This window comes from Clytia hemisphaerica, unplaced genomic scaffold, assembly GCF_902728285.1.
Source record: "Clytia hemisphaerica strain Z4C2 unplaced genomic scaffold, Clytia hemisphaerica genome assembly, whole genome shotgun sequence".
In the NCBI taxonomy this organism is placed as follows: Eukaryota; Metazoa; Cnidaria; class Hydrozoa; order Leptothecata; family Clytiidae; genus Clytia; species Clytia hemisphaerica.
This window is the reverse complement of record NW_027103704.1, coordinates 46164-66216: the sequence shown is the minus strand read 5'-3', so window position 1 is coordinate 66216 and position 20053 is coordinate 46164. Positions and strand designations below refer to the sequence as shown.

Below are 20053 nucleotides of genomic sequence, written 5' to 3'. Positions count from 1 at the left end.
TTTTTGATAGGATTCTTCCAGACTTTTCAATTCAGGGTTTTATTCCCATCTAAAGTTCTAGACTGTGATTTCATTCTTTATAAGCAACCAGATTGCTAAAGCTCAAGACCTGAAATTAGCCAAAAGAATTTTCACTGCCGTGTAAAGTAGGAGCTTTTTAGATAATTTAAGCATTGCAAACGATAGCCCTTGACCCAATAAGCATAAATATGGTATAATATCAGGGGTTGTCAAAGCAATTTTTTTAGAAAACGAGCTAGAATGCTAAGCAACCTAAGCTCTGACCCGAAAATTGATAGGCTTAGGAGTTTAAGTTCACTGTGACATCTCAAAAGCCAATCGCGAGATATAGGTTTCCAAATTCCAGTATCAAAAAGGACCCAAATGATGACGTCATCACCAAAATTGACAAAATCTTATTCGGTTAATTTCAAGGCATTATTGTCAAGGTATCACATGCCTAATTTGAAAGTAAACAGAGAAGCCAATCACGAGATATTGGTGTCCGGATTCCAGTACCAAAAAGGGCTCAAATGATGACCACATCGCCAAAATTGACGAAAACTAAATAGGTTAATTTCAAAAGTCTTTTTATTGTCTTCCAGTAATAATCCAGTAATAAAACGATTTTAAGAAAATAAGATAGACCAGGGATATGTTATAGCGGAGCTGGATAACGCACATTTAAAAAAGCCTTGTTCTATCTCTGTCCCTGACATTAAAATTTGATATGAAAATTAACTCTTTTAATTACAAACTCGTGAAATTTGGATTTCCTCTTAGCCAATGATTCTGCTGCTGCATTTATCGTTCACGATTAAAAACTTTTAATTATCAAGAGGGTCTGTAAAACATTGGTGAATGAAAATTTAAAAAAATGAAAAACATTGTTTTCATTAGTAAAGTCATAAGAAGTTTCTTCTCTAAGATTATAAATAGTACTTTTTCATTTGAAATATCGCGCTACACCGCAGAGTGCCTCACTTTCTAACTGATATTTTCAGATAGCAAGTCGGTATGTCTGATTATGGAAAAAAAAATTCAAGTCAATTGAAACAATATTTGTCAAAATATTTACATCCGAAATTTTTAAAGAGAAATCATGAAAGCTTCTCAAATTCATAACACACGCGGATAAAAATATTTCACTTTACAAGGAAGCTTTTGGGGTATCTTCTACAAATATTATTTTGATGAAAAGCGGGAACATCATAGCGAAATATGTGCAAACGTACTACATGAATACTTTGTCTGCTTCATTTTTCTTATAAAAACAGAACACTCAAGGGGACAGAGATGGATTTCTATTATCAACAGTTTACAATAGAAAAGACAAAGAAGCAATCCGCTAAGGAATTCTCGTCCTTCATCCAGCCCCGCTATAACATATCCCTGGATAGACTAGCAAGAAACTCTCCAGTCACACAAAAAATTATCCCCCCATGTGTCCGGATCTTTAGCATTGTACCATTGGAGACAACGACATCTGTAATTCATTCGCGGAACGTAGTTGAAAAATTGGAATTCGTACGGAGCATCTATTGGTACACAAATGAAGTTGTCGAGCCATTTGTATTTTGCAGGCTCTGACGGTTCATAGACTGGCCGACACTTCATGGTAGAAATTCTGCCTAAAGAAAAATTCAAGAAAAATTATAAATAATAAACAGGTACAGAGAACAATTTGATTTTCATTAGCAATTTACTTTACCCCTGGATATCCGCTCCCTTGTAGATATTTAACCCCCTGGATATCCACTTTTTAACAAAAGTCGTTAACGCCCTGGATATGCAATATCCTCAACAGGGGGGGGGGGCACGGACTATTTCCGGAATGCGAATCTAAAAGAAATAAATGTTAGTACAAGTTAACGAACCTGTAAATGACCACCTCATTCCGATATTGCGGATGTTTTCTCCAGCTTCGTGACAAAAATAATTTGTTTGACGAGCCCACACAGGATCAGAAGGTTCTTGGATCTGAATACATGTGTACCCAGGGATAGGTCCACTTGTTGTGAATTTGAATTGTTCCGGGTATTTTGGCCATGTCAAATTTTGTGCATTAGCAGCTACGGCCAGTAGCAGTAAAGCTATTATTGATTTCATGTTGATGTGTCAACTTCTGTTGAACTTCTTCCGTGAGAGAAACTTGATATGGAGCATGGCTAGTTTGTGGTTGAGATTTTATACTAACGTGTGCACCTGGGCAATTCTTGCATGCAAATATTTTGGTGTACAAACATTTGTCAATAAGAAATATCAACATTTGTTTGTGTAATGTTTTATGTAGAAATTCTTTCGAAAGATTTCTTCGGCAGGTTAAGGAAAACTTTGCCAATATTCTAAAAGTTTATTTATGTTATTGCAAGATGATGTCAGTCAGCTCCGTGCTAAAAATACGATTTTCACATTAGAGAGCGGACTAGTCAGATCCACCCCAGTGAATAATCGGAAGAAAGAAGTTACCAGCAGCAGCAGTGATCTAATTTTAAGCCCTAGTGAGATTGGGTTGACCCGGTCAAAATTAATCAAAATTCTCCACCCCGGATTAGAAAATTAACGGTCATACCCTGGAAATTTGTCGTTCTTTTTTAAACTTGCAAAGCAGGCACAAATTCCCCTTATAGATAAAGTTAGAGGGCATCAACAATACCATCTTTACTATCCTAAGGGATTTTAAGGCGCAAGCTAAATCAGCGTTTGCGACGACGGGAACCATGTAGTACTTCCTATATAAAACTTTTTTTAGCTACAGGATGAGCAAGCTAAGATTTAGCCAAAATCCGCCAGGTATATCAAGTCAAAAATGTCACTGTCCTTGACCCATTGAAAATAACGAGGTGAAAATTCACACCCCAGTGAGGTTAAAATCAGACCCGGTGAAAGTTTTACTACTTTTTAGAACGCCACCGGGTCATCGAGACAGGAGTGAACCCCCGGGGGGGGGGGGCAGCTGGGCAAAAGGACCGACGGGTATGTGCGGGTCCTAAGGGTACCTTTTCCAATATGTTTAAAATGCACTGTAAGGGTCGGAAAAAATAGAGATGCACTGTAAGGGTAGAAATTTCAGAAAATTCTTGAAAAATCCAGATATTTTGACCAAAAATGCTAGAATTTTGACCATTTTTTGCACGAAAGGGATCGAAAATTTGGGGGAAAATGCACTCTAAGGGTATGATTTTCACTGATTTTTGCTGCACTGTAAGGGTGCAATTTTAAAAGCCAATTTTTGGCCCGCACATACCGTCAGTCCACAAACCCAGTGCCCCCCCCCGGGGAGTGAACTCATGTGCGAGAAATTTTTTGACATTCCTGGATATGATTAAAAAATTTATCAGCAGCGGTGATTTTCATGACTTTTTCACTCCAAAAACAGTTATAGAGCTCCAACAAAAGAAAGGATTTGAACTCAGCTCAGCATCAGTAAAAATAAAAGCGTGACTTCCTTGTCTTTAGCATCGAGATTAATACTCAAACATTTATACATCTGCAAAAATGTACTTGCTTTCATCAAATAAAAATAAAATTTTGAAAATGAAAATATTTATAACCTGTGCAACTTTTAAAATGCTTATTTTCAAAATATGGAACGTTTGAAATGCACGATATAAACACGTGATTGTTGAATTCTCTTGCAGTCTCGTCACATAATATTCTTTACGTATTCATACACGTTTTTATAAGAACAAACTATATAAGAACATAAGGCTTCGATGACCAAAATGCTAAGAACAAGTTAAAAACATTTTAAGGCTTTGCGGACTCGAATTCCCGATTCTTTAGGAAAATGGGTCAAAATGATCACAAAATGGAGAAAATAAGAACCTTTTAAGAAAATTTTTAGGCTTGAAACCCAAAAACTTAAGAACATCCGAAGGCTTAAAAAGTTTTAGATGTTCTTATAAAAAAAACATGTAAAAGGTCTCCCCAATGCCAGGACTAAAGATTGCTTCCCCACTTTCAAAAAAATGTTTTGCACGAAGACGAACAGCACTTACGAAAATTTATATTGCTTAGTTTTTAGTCAGGAAGAAAAGACACTTTTTTATTCTGCTACTGGCAGTTTCATGCCACTCTTGTGACAATCTTCTTTATTGCTTACAGTATGTGGCCCCCAAAACGGTGATCAAATTTGAAATTTCTCTCAAATCTAGAGGAAAAGAGATTTTACAAAAATTTTTGCTGCATGAAAACCTTTAACATCTCTACTTTATTTCCTGGAAGTTCTTTTCCAAAATTTTCAATTGCAACAATATTTTTCAATTGCTTAAAGATATGTAGCTTTTTTCTAATGGCCCCCAAAACGGAGGTTTGAAATTTTAGCGATTTCTCGAGATATCTTTAAGATATGAATACAAAATTTTGACCGTAGTTTTGAAATATGATTTAGAGGGTTTTGGGCATAAATTTATTTGATAAATTTTTTACAGTATACCCCTGGTTGTCAAAATGCAGGTTTGGGGCCCCCAAAACGGAGGTGTAGTTAAAATCAAATTATTAAGCCCAGTGGTAATAGGGGGAAAAACTATGAACATATTTGTGTTTTCCCTTAAACTTACGACCCGATTGATGTAAAATTTATGATTTTTATGAAATATTTCAAGATTTTCGATATTGCAAAGTCCAAACTGAAAATTTAGAAATTTTCAAAATGACAATTTTGATTTAACAACGTCTTAATCAAGTTTTTGAAAACAAATCTCTTTTGAAAATAGTTCCATTCATGTATGGAATAAGCTGTGAAAATTTTAGGAAAAAAGCTTAACTTCTCCTATATCTTGTAAAAAAATGACAGAATTTGCCGTTTTTGCCGATTCAGCGAAAAATTTTATATATAATGTAAATATTTTGTTATAAACTATCAACTCAAGGTGATAGGAATAGAATTCCAAGATTTTTTGCTTTTTCTCATATTTAGAATTTTCGGTTTTGTCAATGCTGATTCTAGGGCTCCAAAATACTGGTTGACCTTCAAAATGCTATATCTTTCACCCAGCCTCTAAAGTCACAGATGTATTTGCATTTTCTGAATGGCATTAGGTGTAGAAAGTTTCCTATACCCCGTTTTCATAACTTATTTTCAATATCCAAGGAGCTAGAGTAAGTTATATGCAATTTTTATCTAATTTTGGTGTTAAAATATTTTCTTTAGACGCAAATATGTTATTTTGAATCTGTCTCAAACCAGCAAAAACATGCTCATTTTTAAGTATAACCATCATTCTTTCAAAATAAACAAAAATCGTTTAATTCTGATAAATCTACAAGTCAGAATCTTCATTTTAATGAAAACCTCCGTTTTGGGACCATACACTGTAGTTCTTAGAATCTTTCAGAAAAGTGAAAACAACTTTGAATCGCCAAAATCGATGTTGTCTGGAAAGAAAAACAGATAGAAGGATGGATAATTTCATCATTTTTTATTTGGTAATATTTTGAACATAACAAAAATTATATTAAAATTCAAGCGTTTTAACGTGTTACAAATGCGTGTAAGAAAAACAATTACAAATCAATGGTAGAATTACACAAATTATTTCCGTGATAAAACCTTAAAGAAAAAGAATTAGCCAAGTAAAATCGTCGCTATTATATCAAGGGGTTACTTAATGTTTTAATTAACACCAGCAGAATATATCTTTTAAGAAATCATATTAGGAGGTATTGAGTTGTTATCCAGTTTTAGACTGAATACACATTTCATTAAATCCATGTTCTGAAAAATGACTAATCTGTTCTGATTGGATTATTAAAGGTTTTGTTTTTACATAAGTGTTCCCGTTTCATATCAGGCCCATATTTCGTATCAGGAAAGTGTCTGCCTATTGTTATATTGTGCTGATATAAGCAAAAAATGTTTTTCTTTTCCTCTTTCTGACCAATCTTGCTCCACACCCGTGTCAATCCATTGTGAAAAGGCTTGTGAATTAAAATTGATGAGTAAACGATATCATTCTTAACTAAAAACAAAACCTTTAAAATCTGCTATGATGATTTGGAAGGGCCGCCAAAAAAGTCTCCTTGGCATTTATTTTCCCAAAAATTTATAAATTTACAATAAAAAAGATTCGCTCGATTTAAAATCATCAATCTTGTTTTTATTACATACAAATCCTATCAATTAATAAAAATGCATACAAACTAAAGAAAACCTAGGTACTTTACTCTATTTCTCATTCTTCTTGCAACCATTTGCCAACCAAGTCATGAATCTTTTGGCGAGCATCTTGTAATTCTTGTGAGTCGTCCTCCGAGCTAGGATACATGTTAGCACAGTGAGCCGTTCCTATAGAAACAAGAAAAAGAAAATTTGTTTTAAAACCTGTATGAACCAAAACAACTCGTGTGGTGGAGATCGCACCTTTACAACTGAATCTAAGAACAAATATTTCTGGTACATGTTTTTTTTTTATAAGCAAGTGTATGCCCCTTGGTCAGGCTCGTGTATGCTTAAGTTCTCAAAGCATCCAGGCATAGCTTATGCTTATTATATGCTTAAGAATCATGCTTATGATTCACCCCGAGCCAAGTTTTTAATGAAATTTCAGAAATTTTGTAAAAGTTTGTTCAGATTTTGGGAGCAGTGGGATGTTAGCTAGCCGTGGAATGTCTTATTTTTTACTTGACCTCTACCAAACCTTTTTAAACAGATAAAAATTACCACTTGAAAAATATTTTAGGCTGACATATATGCTCATGTTATGCTGAGGCATTCTGCAAATCTGAGCCTGCATATGCTTATAAGCGTTATGCTTATATAAAAAAAACATGTAGGTTCGAATTTTGCCAAGAAACTTAGAAAGTTTCCAGCGCAAGGTTGCTGAGGAGGCATTCTTAATCCGTCTCACTGCAGATATTCTTATTCATAAATACACTCTTCTCGAGATGCATAAATTTATTGTTGTCCTCGTTTTCAAACATATTTCATTGCTATAAAATTACATATTCACAGTGATAATTGTGTTTGTTTACATCTCATGAGACATTTTGAATTTCAAGTACTTTTTGTTTCACAGTTAATGTTTGCCTTTTGGGAATTTAAATTGGTTTAAATGTATAATTTCATAGCAATGAAATCTGTTTGAAAATGAGGACAACAATAAATTTATGCATCTCGAGAAGAGTGTATTTATGTCTCGAAAACAAATCTTTTTCATCAAACTGTTTTACTAATGATTTTAACTTCATACCTTTAATGAAAACAGCGATCATGTCTTTATGATCATCGGTGAAACTCAACGCATGCCAAGGATCTATTGAACCGTTCGGAAAGACAATCTGAAAAAAAAGAGAGGTATCGGTGATACTCAATCAATAATTTGAGCATGTTTATAATTCTTAGTGAGATTAAAATTAGTTCCAAAATTTCGTTCTAGAGAATATCAGTCAACACAATGCAATGAAAAATAGTTCGGAGAACTAAATGGATTTTTAGTGTTGTATATGATTTTCTATGGCTTAAAAATGGCTGTAACGGGAAAACATTTATCAATATCCATGATATAATCTGGATTTGACGCAAAATTGTTTTTTAATTCATTATTACAGGTTAACGACCAACCAAATAAAATAAGAGCTTGCAAAAACTCCAACTTGTCCCATTTCTATAGCTTTCAAATCAATTTTCCAAATCGTTAAAGAGTTTTAAAAGAAATACCCTTGGTTGGTTCATGTTGTAGCCACCATAATTATCATTGGTCCAATCAACAGCTCGGTTGATACTCGTCTCGTTGAAATTGGCGCCAAAAATATCCACACATTGTTTCGTCCAAAAACTAGATAAAGTGAACACGAGAGAAAAATTAGTCTACGGAATACCCAGTTATTTTCTTATGATTTTGCTTACGATTGCACTTACGTTCACCAGAAAAATAAAATAAATGGTGGAAATTGCTCTGGGTACGGCTTCGAGATTGAGAAGCTTTAACAATTGACTTTACCTCACTAAATCTTTCCCAGGGCTGAAATTAAACATACTAAGGGAATTCATTTTGGCAAGGGGTGTAAAATTTCAGAATAATATGAATAGCTATAGAGAGAGTCATAGAAAGGAGTGTCAGCGCTAATGTGTCTTTTTAAGAATTTAAAAAATTTCGTCCCTCTCAAATCATTTAAAGCTAATCTGAAAAGCCAAGAATGCTGCAAACTGGCCAAGGAGCCTTATCAATCTTACCTCAAAGGGAATGTTGTGCCATAGACTTGTGATTTGCTGTCCGATGATTGGTAATAACCAAACTCGGTGCAAGTTTGATATGTCCATTGACGACCTGTGAACAAAAAGTTTAATTAAACATCAATTAAGCTTCATCATCTCGTGTTGTTTTGAACCGGATTTTCAGTTATATCAATTCAATGTTTAATGTACTCTTAGATTCAAATAAAATAAACACCCAAACACCCCCCCGCTTGTTAATTTTCATAGTGTCCTTCAGGGTCTCCCCCCCCATGCCTAGAATGAAAATTTTCCATCCCCCCTCATTTTTCCCCACCCTGCCTCCAAAAATTTTTCTGTCCCCCCCTCAAGCATAAAATTAAAAAGCTGTAATTTGATGAACTTAACGCTTATTGTTTTCCCTAAGGTAGTTCTAATACAAGAATATATGGAAAGGATGGTTGTTTTTAAACCATAATATTAATAAAACTAAGCATTATGCTATATCATCTCATAAAACCAGATGTTTTTCAATTTTGAATTGATTTTGGTGAGTTCCCCCCCATGCCAAGAATGAAAATTTTCCATCCCCCCCTCGTCCCCCCTGGCTTCAAAAAAAATTCTTTCCCCCCTATACGTCCTTTTGACCTCAAAACCCATTCCCCCCTTTCGAAAATTTTCCAACCCCCCGGACCTTATTAGGACCTCCCCCCGTTTATTAATTTTTTTAAATATTTTCAGCTGTCTTAAAGAGAAGGCCCCTTATTTTGCTCTAAATAGCCTGATTTTGGCCTTATATTTACCTTATTTTTGGGTTTTCAGAAGTAGTTTTCCATCCATTTCAGAAGGGTTTTCCATCATCTCCGGAAATTAGGTCTCCCCCTTTTATTAAAATCTCACAAATTCCCCACCCCCCCCGTTTATTTGGGACCTAAGAGTACTCGATAACAATAAATAAAGATCCCGACTAGGAGAGGTCAAGAAAAGAGGATACCACCTGCATTACAAGTCAAAATATATTGGGAATTCGGTGTATTTTATCGTTTTTTGAAATTTCAAGTTTGGGCGAGAACGGTGATTTCAGCCTCATTGAGCTTTTCAATTTGGGATGGTTTATTGGCTTTCAAGCTTTATTCTAAGCCTTGTTGGATCACTACTTTTGAACTTTTTGATACATTGACATTCTAATGTTAAAAACTCAGATTTAAAACTCTACTTTCTAACCTTAGTTAAAGAACTCAAAACACCAACTGTGTTTTTAAATTTGAGGGAATTTCATTTTTTTCCAAATATCATGGCAAACGTTGTAGGTTTTTCTTGTTTTAAAATTTGAAGAGACCTCCTGGAAATCAAACTGTGACGTCATTCTTAATAATCTCGAGGAAGACATTGCGAGAAATCTTAACACCTATGTGATTGCCGGGGCTGTTAAAGGTTGGACTCAAATCATTTAGCTATACTAATCTTTTACACGTGTAAGGCTTTCTGGAATGTGCAGATTCAGACTGAAACAGTATCAGAGGCTGCGAATCGTAAAATAGTGTCACCTCCTTCCACAGATTTCCAATCGGTGACTTGCATTTCTTCAATGAATTTCTTATAATTGGGTGAGATGCAAGTTTGTTTGTATGTTTCCATCATGATTTCGTTGATCTTGGCATAGCGATGCATCTCATCACCAAATATTGGTAAGGACATGATGTTACATAATGTGTCCACTGTGATGTTGGTACCTGTGGCTCCCTATGGCGAAGATTCAATTCAAAAGATAGTGATGTAAAAATTCCTTAGACGAATTAATTAGTGCATTCTGATCGATGTATATTATAAATTTCTCAAACAATGAAATTACACTAAGGCCACGATATGCACCACTGCAACGAATTCACGAAATTCTGCATCTTTTCTGGTCACTCATTTCGTGATATTTGCAATTGCAATGTCTTCCACAGCTGATTGGTTGAAAGTGACTTATTGACTGATTATTCACTTACAACCACTCAGCTATTGGGTCCTTTATGTAATACAGAAGACATTGCAGTGGTGCATATCATGAATATGTTGCAATCAATCTGGTGTTATAAAAGTGATGTAATGTCAGAAGACATTATATCCCGAATACCTCTACGTAAAATTTCATGTCCACTGAATATACGTTCTACTCCATATAGTTCTAACATGTTATTCGAATCTGCCTTCAATTCAAACTAAGACATTGGTTCCCTTAACTTGGGGACTGTATCATTAGCAATCATCATACACTAATTTTTGTACCCACCTCGAAAGCACGATTGTCTTTATTGTATTGGATGACACCAAAGAAATTACCAGCCATTGATGAAGTGAATTGAGAAATGTCGTTTGGATCGTCACTCAGAGGCTCACAAAGACTGTAAACATAAGAAAAGACTATCATTATAATATAGAGATCAACTACTAAAAGGTACACTTCTTGAATTTTGTGCCACGATCAGAGAACTATGGAGCTTTATGGAGCGATGGCCAAGTGGTCAAAAGAGTTAGCATCTCAAACCAGGGATTCGAGGCTCGAATCCCAACTCCTTCCAATGTTCCGTTCAGTTCATAGATAGCCGCGCCGGCTAGCCGTGGACCCCGTGAAAACAATCGAAAGACTGTCTAAAAGTCCTAGACTACTGGGTTATCCACGTAAAATATCGACTCTATCTATCTATAACTATTCTATGCCTCATTGAACCTCTCGTGGGTGCAATTAATCGATGTGGTATCCAGTCAAAAAGAGCGTTACGTAACGTAACTTTTCCTCTAAAAATATAAAATTCTCAAATTACCATAGAAAAAGCATGATGCTGGAACGAAACTCGAAATGTTAGATATACTGATCGTAATTGATAAAGTAATGGAAATACTGGCGGATTTAAGACAATAGAGCAAGTACGTCGGAAACATGCGAGTGAGTGCAACGCTCGTTAAAAAACAATGAAATTACAATTACAAATCTCTTCCTCTGATAAGTTCGACATGGTCTAAAACCGCTTATGGAAATTGGTTACTAGAATGCAGCCTTTGTCTTACGTACTGGAAGAGATCAGTCAGCATTTTCCGCCCAGCTTCTGTTTGAACATATTTTTCCACACTGGTAGTTGCCGCTTGTAAACTGTCTTTACATTCTTGTGTGCCCAAAGAATCTGTAGACACTTCCAAATATTCAGGGAAATCTGTTTGAGCATTGATGGGTGCACTACTAGCAACGGCACCTTTATAAACAAGAAAAGAATAAAATAAAACAAAGGATTTTTGTTACCCAAATGAATACTTAAAATACGTCACGCATAGTAGGCATACACTGTGGGTTCGGAGCACTTAAAAAAGATGCATAATTGGTTGGTCCTTCATTATGCTTTTATGAACCCTACTTAAAATCAACGAAATAAAACTCACCGTGAACCAGATGTGGAAATTTATATCTGAACCATGCTGACAAAGCACCAGGATATGAACCACCAAAAGAAATCCATTTGTTTTTATCACTCAATGCAAACTGTTCCACCATAGATGCTCTGAAAGTCGCCAAGTCAGCCAAAGCTTGCTCGCTGCTCAAATATTTCAGATTTTCAACACTAGTGTCACTAAAACAAAAATGATAATTCTACTTATAATTAAAGGCACAAAATGCCCCATATAAATTATTTCAAAACAAAAAATATATTCGTTTTAAAGAAGGATTAAATAAATACAGTACATTCTTTAGGTTATAAACTTGACTAGCACCTATACACTTATAACTTATAACTTGGATTTTCCTTAAAATCTAAATCACCAAAATGTATAACAAAAAGTGTTGAAGATAGGCTCGAAAATTGCAATAACCATATTTCGATTTTGCAATATTTGCGAAATCCTTTTATCAGGATAACTAAGGTCAAAGATATAAATTGAACACAAATCTACAACACACCTTGTTGGATGACTGTCACCATAATATCGATGTTCTAAAGCCAAGACAAGTGCTTTGTGTTCTTTGGCCATTTCCACCATTGAGCCAACGCCAACCCAACGAGCACTGAGTGGTCCTTCACCTCCAATCATTAGAAAAACTGGTCCATTTTCACCAAATTGAGTGGCATTGACATAATACTTTTGCTGCCATGTTCGAGTGTCTTGATCATCGAAATGGTTTAATTGTTGTGTGTACCATTGCGGTTCAGCAGCTTTGAAATTTTGTCTTGGATCAATGTAGGGGTCACCAAGAAATCCACCTTTAGGACGTCCTTTGTGGAAATATGGAACATGACTTTGCTTGGTTGGATATGATTGAATGGTGCCAATTATACACGCAATGAATGATATTACCAGTAACATTTTGAAAAAGATCTAAAACCGATAAGATAACTTAAAAATTAATCCTTTAAGTCATGTACTGTATAAAAATGGTTTCCGATTAGGCAGATAATTACCATTAATATACAAGATTTGGACCCTGTCTGATGCAGAATCTGATATTTTCCCATACAAAGTAATGAAAAGATCATGGTGACCCTGTCAAGTATACTTGTTATAAATTTAGTAATTTTGCAATCCTGTCAGATATTTTTTAGCCCCCTTTTTGGCGCCAAGGTGATCAACACGGGCTAGGATTTGTCTCCTGTTCGATATCATATGGTAAAGGGTACACATCTACACAACTATGTCTTGTAATATTAAATTGAAATTATTTTTATCAAGATTTAAAAAAATAAATGAACATAACTAAAAATATTTTGTTCAAAAAGTCTATCACATTCTCAATCTGAGTGCTAACGTCATTTACATTTTCATTTGGATGTTATTTGATGATGATTTTGACTGGGTTGGTCTCTGCTGTAGTTGAAAAAGGTGAGTCTGCTAAATGACGTGCCCTACGTGCCCACGTGCCCTCATTTTTTGACGTGCCTTCGTGCCCTACGTGCCTTACGTGCTCGCGTGCCTTACGTGCCCAACGTGCCTACGTGCTCGCGTGCCCTCCGAAATTTTACGTGCCCGACGTGCCTACGTGCTTGCGTGCCCAAAGTTTTGACGTGCCCTCGAATTTTGACGTGCCCTCAAATTTTGACGTGCCCTCGAATTTTGACGTGCCCTCAAGTTTTGACGTGCCTTCGAATTTTGACGTGCCCTGGAATTTTGACGTGCCCTCGAATTTTGACGTGCCCTCGAATTTTGACATGCCCTCGAATTTTGACGTGCCCTCGAATTTTGACGTGCCCTATACCTTGATGATTCATTATCAGAAGACATTTCGTCCCTCTCCTATGAATTCTTCTGTGAAGTTAAACTGTTCCTCGTTCTGCACAAAAAAATCGCAAAAAGTCGGCACAAAAGAGTAAAAATCAAAAATCACCGTATTTACTCATCATCATATTGAGTACACCACACGCTTCACAGCTTTTAATAAGGTTGTCTTTGAATATATTCGCGAAAGCCATTGTTTTCGAGTGTCGCTTATTTACACATAAGAATATCGTTGATTTACTATTTTCTTTTTATTAATTAAAAGTGCAGACACAGACAATTTGTATAAGAAAATGTGGTGTTTAAAGAAACACAAACTTTTCTTTTTGGTCAGCGGATTTAAGATTTTCAGCGTCACTGACTTTATGATGTTTTACTTAAAATGTTCTCCTTTTAAAGTGGAGACAACATACGATCTTGCCAAAATGCAAACACCATTTTTAATACAAATTTCCAAAAAAAATTGGCATCGAATTAAAAAAGTTTTTATACATATAGGGAAACAAAAAACTATGAGACTGTCTTTGTGCAAAATTTCAAGTTGTATTTCAATGTGATGCTTAAGATTTGAAGGGATTTCTAATGCCATACCTCTATTAAAATCTTAAAAAATTCCTTTCTATTTCAAAAAGTTCTTATAATTAACACTATATCCCCTAACTTGAAATAAAAAGAGAGCCAGCTGATAAAAAGTAAGTAGCACGCGTCTCACATATTTTCTCTTTTTTCAACCAATCAGAAAAGTTCTTTATTTAGTTTGATTCGAAGTAATGCTTAACCATCTCCCTCGTTGTTTCTTGCTAATTCTTTTCGTCGATGTTCTTTTATAAGCAGACAAAAGATGTTCTTCATATTTTTTTTCTTCCAACTTTAAAACCCCAACCAAGTGTAGTATATAATTCATCATAGTGACAATACTGTTGTTAATTTTGACAATACGATAAAATTTGAGGGCACGTCGAAATTTGAGGGCACGCCGAAATTGGAGGGCACGTCGAAATTGGAGGGCACGTCAAAATTTGAGGGCACGTCAAAATTGGAGGGCACGTCAAAATTTGAAGCACGTCGAAATTCGAGGGCACGTCAAAATTCGAGGGCACGTCAAAATTTGAGGGCACGTCAAAAATTTGGGCACGCAAGCACGTAAGCACGTAGGCACGTCGGGCACGTAAAATTTCGGAGGGCACGCGAGCACGTAGGCACGTTGGGCACGTAAGGCACGAAGGCACGTAAAGCACGTAGGGCACGAAGGCACGTCAAAAAAATGAGGGCACGTGGGCACGTAGGGCACGTCATTTAGCAGACTCGAAAAAGGTTTATGTCATGATGTGCTTCTTATGAAACAGTACTAGAAAAGTACAAGTATGTCACAAGGTCTGAGAATGTCACTAAGATAAAAAACTCAGTATATGTGAAATTGATCTATTACAGGCAGTGTTGCCCTAAAACGTAGTAACCCAAAATCCTATTCACATCCTAATTTGAAAGATCTTACATGTTGCATTTTTTTACAAACTTTAAAAAACTGATTTTTTTTCCTGCTTTTGGAGGACTTTAGCTTTAGTGCTCGCATACAGCATACATGTCTTTTTAAGCATATGTTTTTGGGAAACAAGCTCAGTTATGCTGAGGGTTATTTTAGACTCAGACTCAAAGTATGCTTATCATAATTATGCTTATTTTTCTGAAAAGTTCAGTCTCCAATTTTTACAAAATCTGTCGTTGCTATACATGATAGGGAAATTAATAATGGCACAAAGATTTTTCTGGGAAGTCAGGATCCTGCCATTTTATAGGCCAGCAAAAACTAAATGACACTTGTAAACTTAAGTTTCTTATCGTCAACTGCTCTAACTAGGGACGATTGGTCAAAACATGGGACTGTTGATATTCTGGCCGGTATTTTCACTTGCTGTTAAATCTCTTTGACAACAAATTTGATTTGATGACTCCAGGTTCCTGAATAGTTTTACTATGTTCTTTGAAAAATTCATAACCATCAGTGAAATACTTGTTCATCTATTTAAGATTGAAGACAAAAATTTGCGAAGAAAATAAACCTTGAGCACAAAAAATGCTTTTTTAAAAACACTTTTTTCCACCGAAAAAGAAATAACTTTTATAGACTTACCTTCCCCAAATATTGAAGAAGCCTCTACTAATTAAAGTAAATGAGATAAGATAAGACAAAACCTTAAAATCAACCAACGTCCAAAGCAAAAGACGTGCTTTTCTCGCCGCCATCTTGTTTTAGAATGAGAATTCCAGAGAATTCCATTCGGTTCCAGTTCCCTTTTTTTTCCATCCAATCAAATCGCGCAATTTCACTTTCGCTTTCTCTAGTCCAATAAGACTGCGGGATTGGAGTCATGTGACATCTCTATTGAAAAACCCGCGCAAAATAAAATAGAAATACAGGGGGTCACACTATTGGCTGCAGGAACTGAAAGCAAACAATTAAGGCCCATATTTTTGGTTTTTCTGAAGGACAAAATGTATAGGAAGCTTTACTGAAGGAGGGATAAGGCTGGGACTATCGATTTAAAAGATATGGACAAAAAAAAGCACTTTTTTGGGTGATAATTAAAGATTTTACTTAGAAACTTTAATTCTCTTACCCCCGCCTCGGGCCCCCCTGATAGGAGCAAGGGAACCATGTTGGCCACCCCTACTGAAAATTTCAGATCAAAACAAACAAGGAATTAATTCCTGTAACTCAATGAAAATTGGCAAAAGCTGGTTTTTGACTGTTTCTGATCCTAAAGTGCTATTTTTTGGTAAAAGCTATGCAATTGATGTTTGGATTTCTAGAAAGCTTACCCATTCATTGTCAATATATTTTTTATTTGAAAGTAATCTCTTCATTGAATAAAAAGATATGGTCAAATCTTGTAGGGTCATTTTCAAAAAATTTTAGCCAAATTCAATTTTCGCATTTCGGTTTCGCCATTTTACCCTACGCAAACGCATGTGCATAGTATTGCCACTAATTTGGTCTTCTTTGTTCTAGCCTGGAGATCCATGCTATGATTTCTTATTCTATATACTGATGGCGAAATATATAGCATGGTATGGGCTGACAGTTTGAATTTCACATATCCTAATAGCGGTTGAAAACCCAGCCAATCAAATCCTGTTATTGTTTCACTTAGTCACACTTTCTTAAAGAAATCGCAAGTTCTGAAATTTGGTTTTTATTTTAGTAAGTGAGGACAGCGCTAAATTCGAATTTCCTACTGTAATTTTTTTGAGGCCAAAATCGGACTCACAGCTCTGACTCATCAGATTTAGAAAAAATACGCAGACGGGTTCACTGTCTATCTTCGTTCCGACAGTTGCTTGTGTTCCACTACGGATTTTTTTCATATTTCGATTTAAAAGCCTATTCAGTGCGAAGGAGAAATCGTGCATTTTTTAATACGCTGTTCATTAACTCAAATTAAGGGGCCATCGACAAACGACTGTCCTTTTTTATAACGGCCTGAGGCTGTTAAGGTTCAGACCCCCTCCTCCCTACGTCTTAGCGGCCAAAAAAATTCTTCAAAAGTAAATACTTTCACACACTTTCACTGGTCCATAGCCGCCATGTTCTTTTGAATCGTAATCCTCAATGTTCTTCTTTTCACTCGGAATAAACATGTGGTTTTGAGTTTTGACCTTTCAATTTTGAAACCCCAAGCCCCGCAGCCAGTCAGGGCGGGATGGGTGGAGCAAGGAGACAACTAAGGCGGGGGGAAAAATTGCCGACTTTCGTCGCGTGACCAGTCATTTTTCTCGTTGAAGCATTAATTGGTGATCGGGAATAAGGTGAATGTCGTGTGGTTGCTTTGGTCTTAGCCTTTCTTCACATGTTTCTACTTTTTGGACTGATGAAATTTGTAAGTGAGACTTTCCCTTTTTAAAAATTTTTTTAACTGCATTGCAGTGACCCCCTCCCACCCCTTACGGCCAGAAGTTGTTAAAAAAAAGGAAAATCGTTTGTCGACGGCCCCTAAATGACTTTGGAGGTTCGGTGAAATGGTGGCCGAATTGCCGTCCCATGTTTTGTCAGATAGTCCAAAGAAGTTGGAGCAGTTGACGGTACATTTTCCATTGAAAACAACCAAAAACATTACTACCTCCCAATAAGCTAGAGACCAAAGCAAATTGTCTTAGAAGGACGCCCTTTTGGATCTATTGTTAATTTATAAGGTGCTTTGTTGTCTTTTTTAAAAATCTTTGTGTAAACTTGCATATTTTGCATGCTTTTCAACTAAATCTAACCACAGCTTTTTCGTTCCTGTATTTTTACAATTCATGATGGCGGATAGAAAGGCAAAAAGGTCTATTACGGCTGAGTAGGATGCTCTTAGATCGGATGGCCAAAAGTCACCTTCATTTTTTTATTTTATTTTTTTATCCACGGATCGCTGATAGTCACCTTTCCGGGGGTTTTGTTGTTTGGAATTGCTTAGGTCAGGATTGCTAGTAACGGCTTGTCACTGTGCCGGGTGTATACTCGGCGCCTTGGGCCCCGCAGGGTTGCTAGTAACGGCTCGAATTTCAGTCAGGTTTAAAAAAGGGGTACTTTTACCCATATTATAATAATATTACCCCCGTCTTTGCCAGTTCGGTATAATATGTTATGAATTGTATCATTTGCTGTGCGGCGATAGCTCAACGGATAGAGCGCTGGTTTCCGAATCTGAAGATCTTTCTTTGGTGGTGGTTCGAATCCCACTCGGTGCGAACATTACCAGACGGTGTCAATCGAACGAATCGAACGCCGAATCAATCGAATGCAATTGAACGCAATCGAATAATTGCAATTCGATTGTCGAACGCAATCGAATCGCAATCGAATATTACCCAGGATTTACTGTTCGATTGCTTCGATTACGTTCAATTGTATTCGATTACGTTCGATTGATTCAATTGTGTGTTAGATTTTATTCGCTTTGTTATGGTACTTAAGCACTCGGCCGCCCACGCTAAAAAGCTCTAACAGAGTGATCCAATTTGATTTAATCGCAATCAAACTCATCGAACATAATCGTAATCGAACATAAATCCAATGTAATTGACAATCAATCGAACCAATCGAACATAGTCAACTATCAATCGAACATTACTCGAACGCAATCGAACACAATCTAATATTACCCAGGAATCGGCCGTTCGATTAAGATTCGATTACGTTGGACAATCGAATCGCAATTATTCGATCGCGTTCAATTACGTTCGATTGGTTCGATTGCGATTTTTGTTCGAAGTTGTTCGATTGACACCGTCTGGACATTAGACAGGTCGAAATTGATGGACAAATAAATGATTGACAGGTATGAAAACTCAGTCAGAAATGAGAAAGTCTCAGAAACTCAGACAGTCAGAAAAGAGAAAAATAGGATAAGAGATAGGAAAGAAAAGAAGGTGACTTTTGGCCATCCGATATAACATTTTCCGGCTGAGTACAGGAACTTGCCTTGCCAGATGTTTCTGACTGACAGACTGAAAAAGCTAGAATCATTTGAAGGCTTCAAAAATAAAAAAAACATGTATAATTAAGTTGACCAAAATTTCTAAACTCGCCTTTATTTATTTGGTCCCCCACAGCCATCTGCCCAAAGTTGAAAACGAAACGAAAGTGGAAAGATAGAACTTACTTTTGTTTTATTTGCTTTCTTCCAAATTCTTGGAAAAGTGAAGATAATGGTGCTCGCTACGTACACAATTGTCTATGCCGCCGGACTCCACGTTCACGTGACTTAAAGTGTACTTCTATTGATGTGTACTTAGAGAAATCTTAGAAACCAAAATGGTAGACCACATAAACAAAAAAAAAACATGCTTCACTGCAAAATGAGCAATCGCGCTTCACTGAGACTGAGAACTGTTTTCAACTTTGTTCTTCCTTTTTTAATTTAAAACTCTAATTCAGAGTTGATTGAAGTTACAATAGTCGTTTGGGAGAACGCGACGGTCTTTCGAATGACTTATTACTCCATCAGAAATTTTTTCTCAATTAAAGGTTTGTTTTTTTTGTGAATTTTTGTTTGATATTGTTTTTTCTTACGAAGCTTTTTTGTCCACAGGTAGCCATTTTTTATTTTTTTTCGAAAAATCGGGCTTTTTCATGTGCTTCCGTGCAAAGTTGGATCTTTCGGATTCTACTCGTTCTTTTCTAGAACTTATTTTACACATACGGGAAATATGTCAAGGCAGATAACTACCGTGAGATTGGGTAACTTGCATCAGTGGAGGCTAACATGCATAGCCCTCAAATGAAAGACCTGGCTGGTCATTAAAATACAAAGTTAAATCAAAACAAAAATGGTAGAGTAGAGCTGTGAGTGGAGCTGCGTAGTTGTATTTTAATGACCAGCCAGGTCTTTCATTTGATACGACCCTGCCGGTGCACCCGACAGTCGGGTGCTGTTGTCGGGTGCTCGAAGTTAGAAATTTTAACACCCGACAGTCAGGTGCACTTTGTCGGGTGCGATATCTTGGGCGCTCTTAACAGCACCCGACATGTAACGGGTGGGTGGAGGACCCTGCCGACGCACCGGACTTAACGAACACCGGAAACGCGAAAATCTGGTGTAAAAGAGAATTTTTTTACCGCCGGACAATTTCTACACCGGACTTAAGGAAGTCGGATGTCAGGTGTCGGAG

At 36.4% G+C, this 20053-nt stretch overlaps 1 protein-coding gene across 2 annotated transcripts; it reads right to left on the bottom strand.

Moving 5' to 3' along the window:
* Positions 1-6079: 6079 nt before the first annotated feature.
* On the bottom strand, positions 6080-19135 carry LOC136804047 (putative serine protease K12H4.7). 2 transcript variants are annotated; one of them, XM_067060789.1, is made up of 10 exons: positions 19045-19135; positions 12093-12508; positions 11576-11763; positions 11214-11391; positions 10434-10545; positions 9703-9898; positions 8177-8270; positions 7661-7778; positions 7194-7281; positions 6080-6289 (listed from the first exon to the last, which is right to left on the bottom strand). In XM_067060789.1, the coding sequence occupies exons 2-10, from the start codon at positions 12494-12496 to the stop codon at positions 6177-6179; spliced, it is 1491 nt and encodes a 496-aa protein (XP_066916890.1). In that variant the 5' UTR covers positions 12497-12508; positions 19045-19135; the 3' UTR covers positions 6080-6176. The 2 variants fall into 2 exon arrangements, with proteins under 2 accessions (XP_066916890.1, XP_066916891.1); XM_067060790.1 differs by having other exon boundaries at positions 18971-19060.
* Positions 19136-20053: the final 918 nt, after the last annotated feature.

Bases quoted from the DNA above. Each gene is read 5' to 3' on its own strand.
- LOC136804047 (XM_067060789.1), bottom strand. From the start codon at position 12,496: ATGTTACTGGTAATATCATTCATTGCGTGTATAATTGGCACCATTCAA. The intron at 9,899-10,433 runs GTGGGTACAAAA...TCTTCGCCATAG, and splicing joins AAGACAATCGTGCTTTCGAG to GGAGCCACAGGTACCAACAT. The intron at 6,290-7,193 runs GTATGAAGTTAA...TTGTTTCTATAG, and splicing joins GATCGCTGTTTTCATTAAAG to GAACGGCTCACTGTGCTAAC.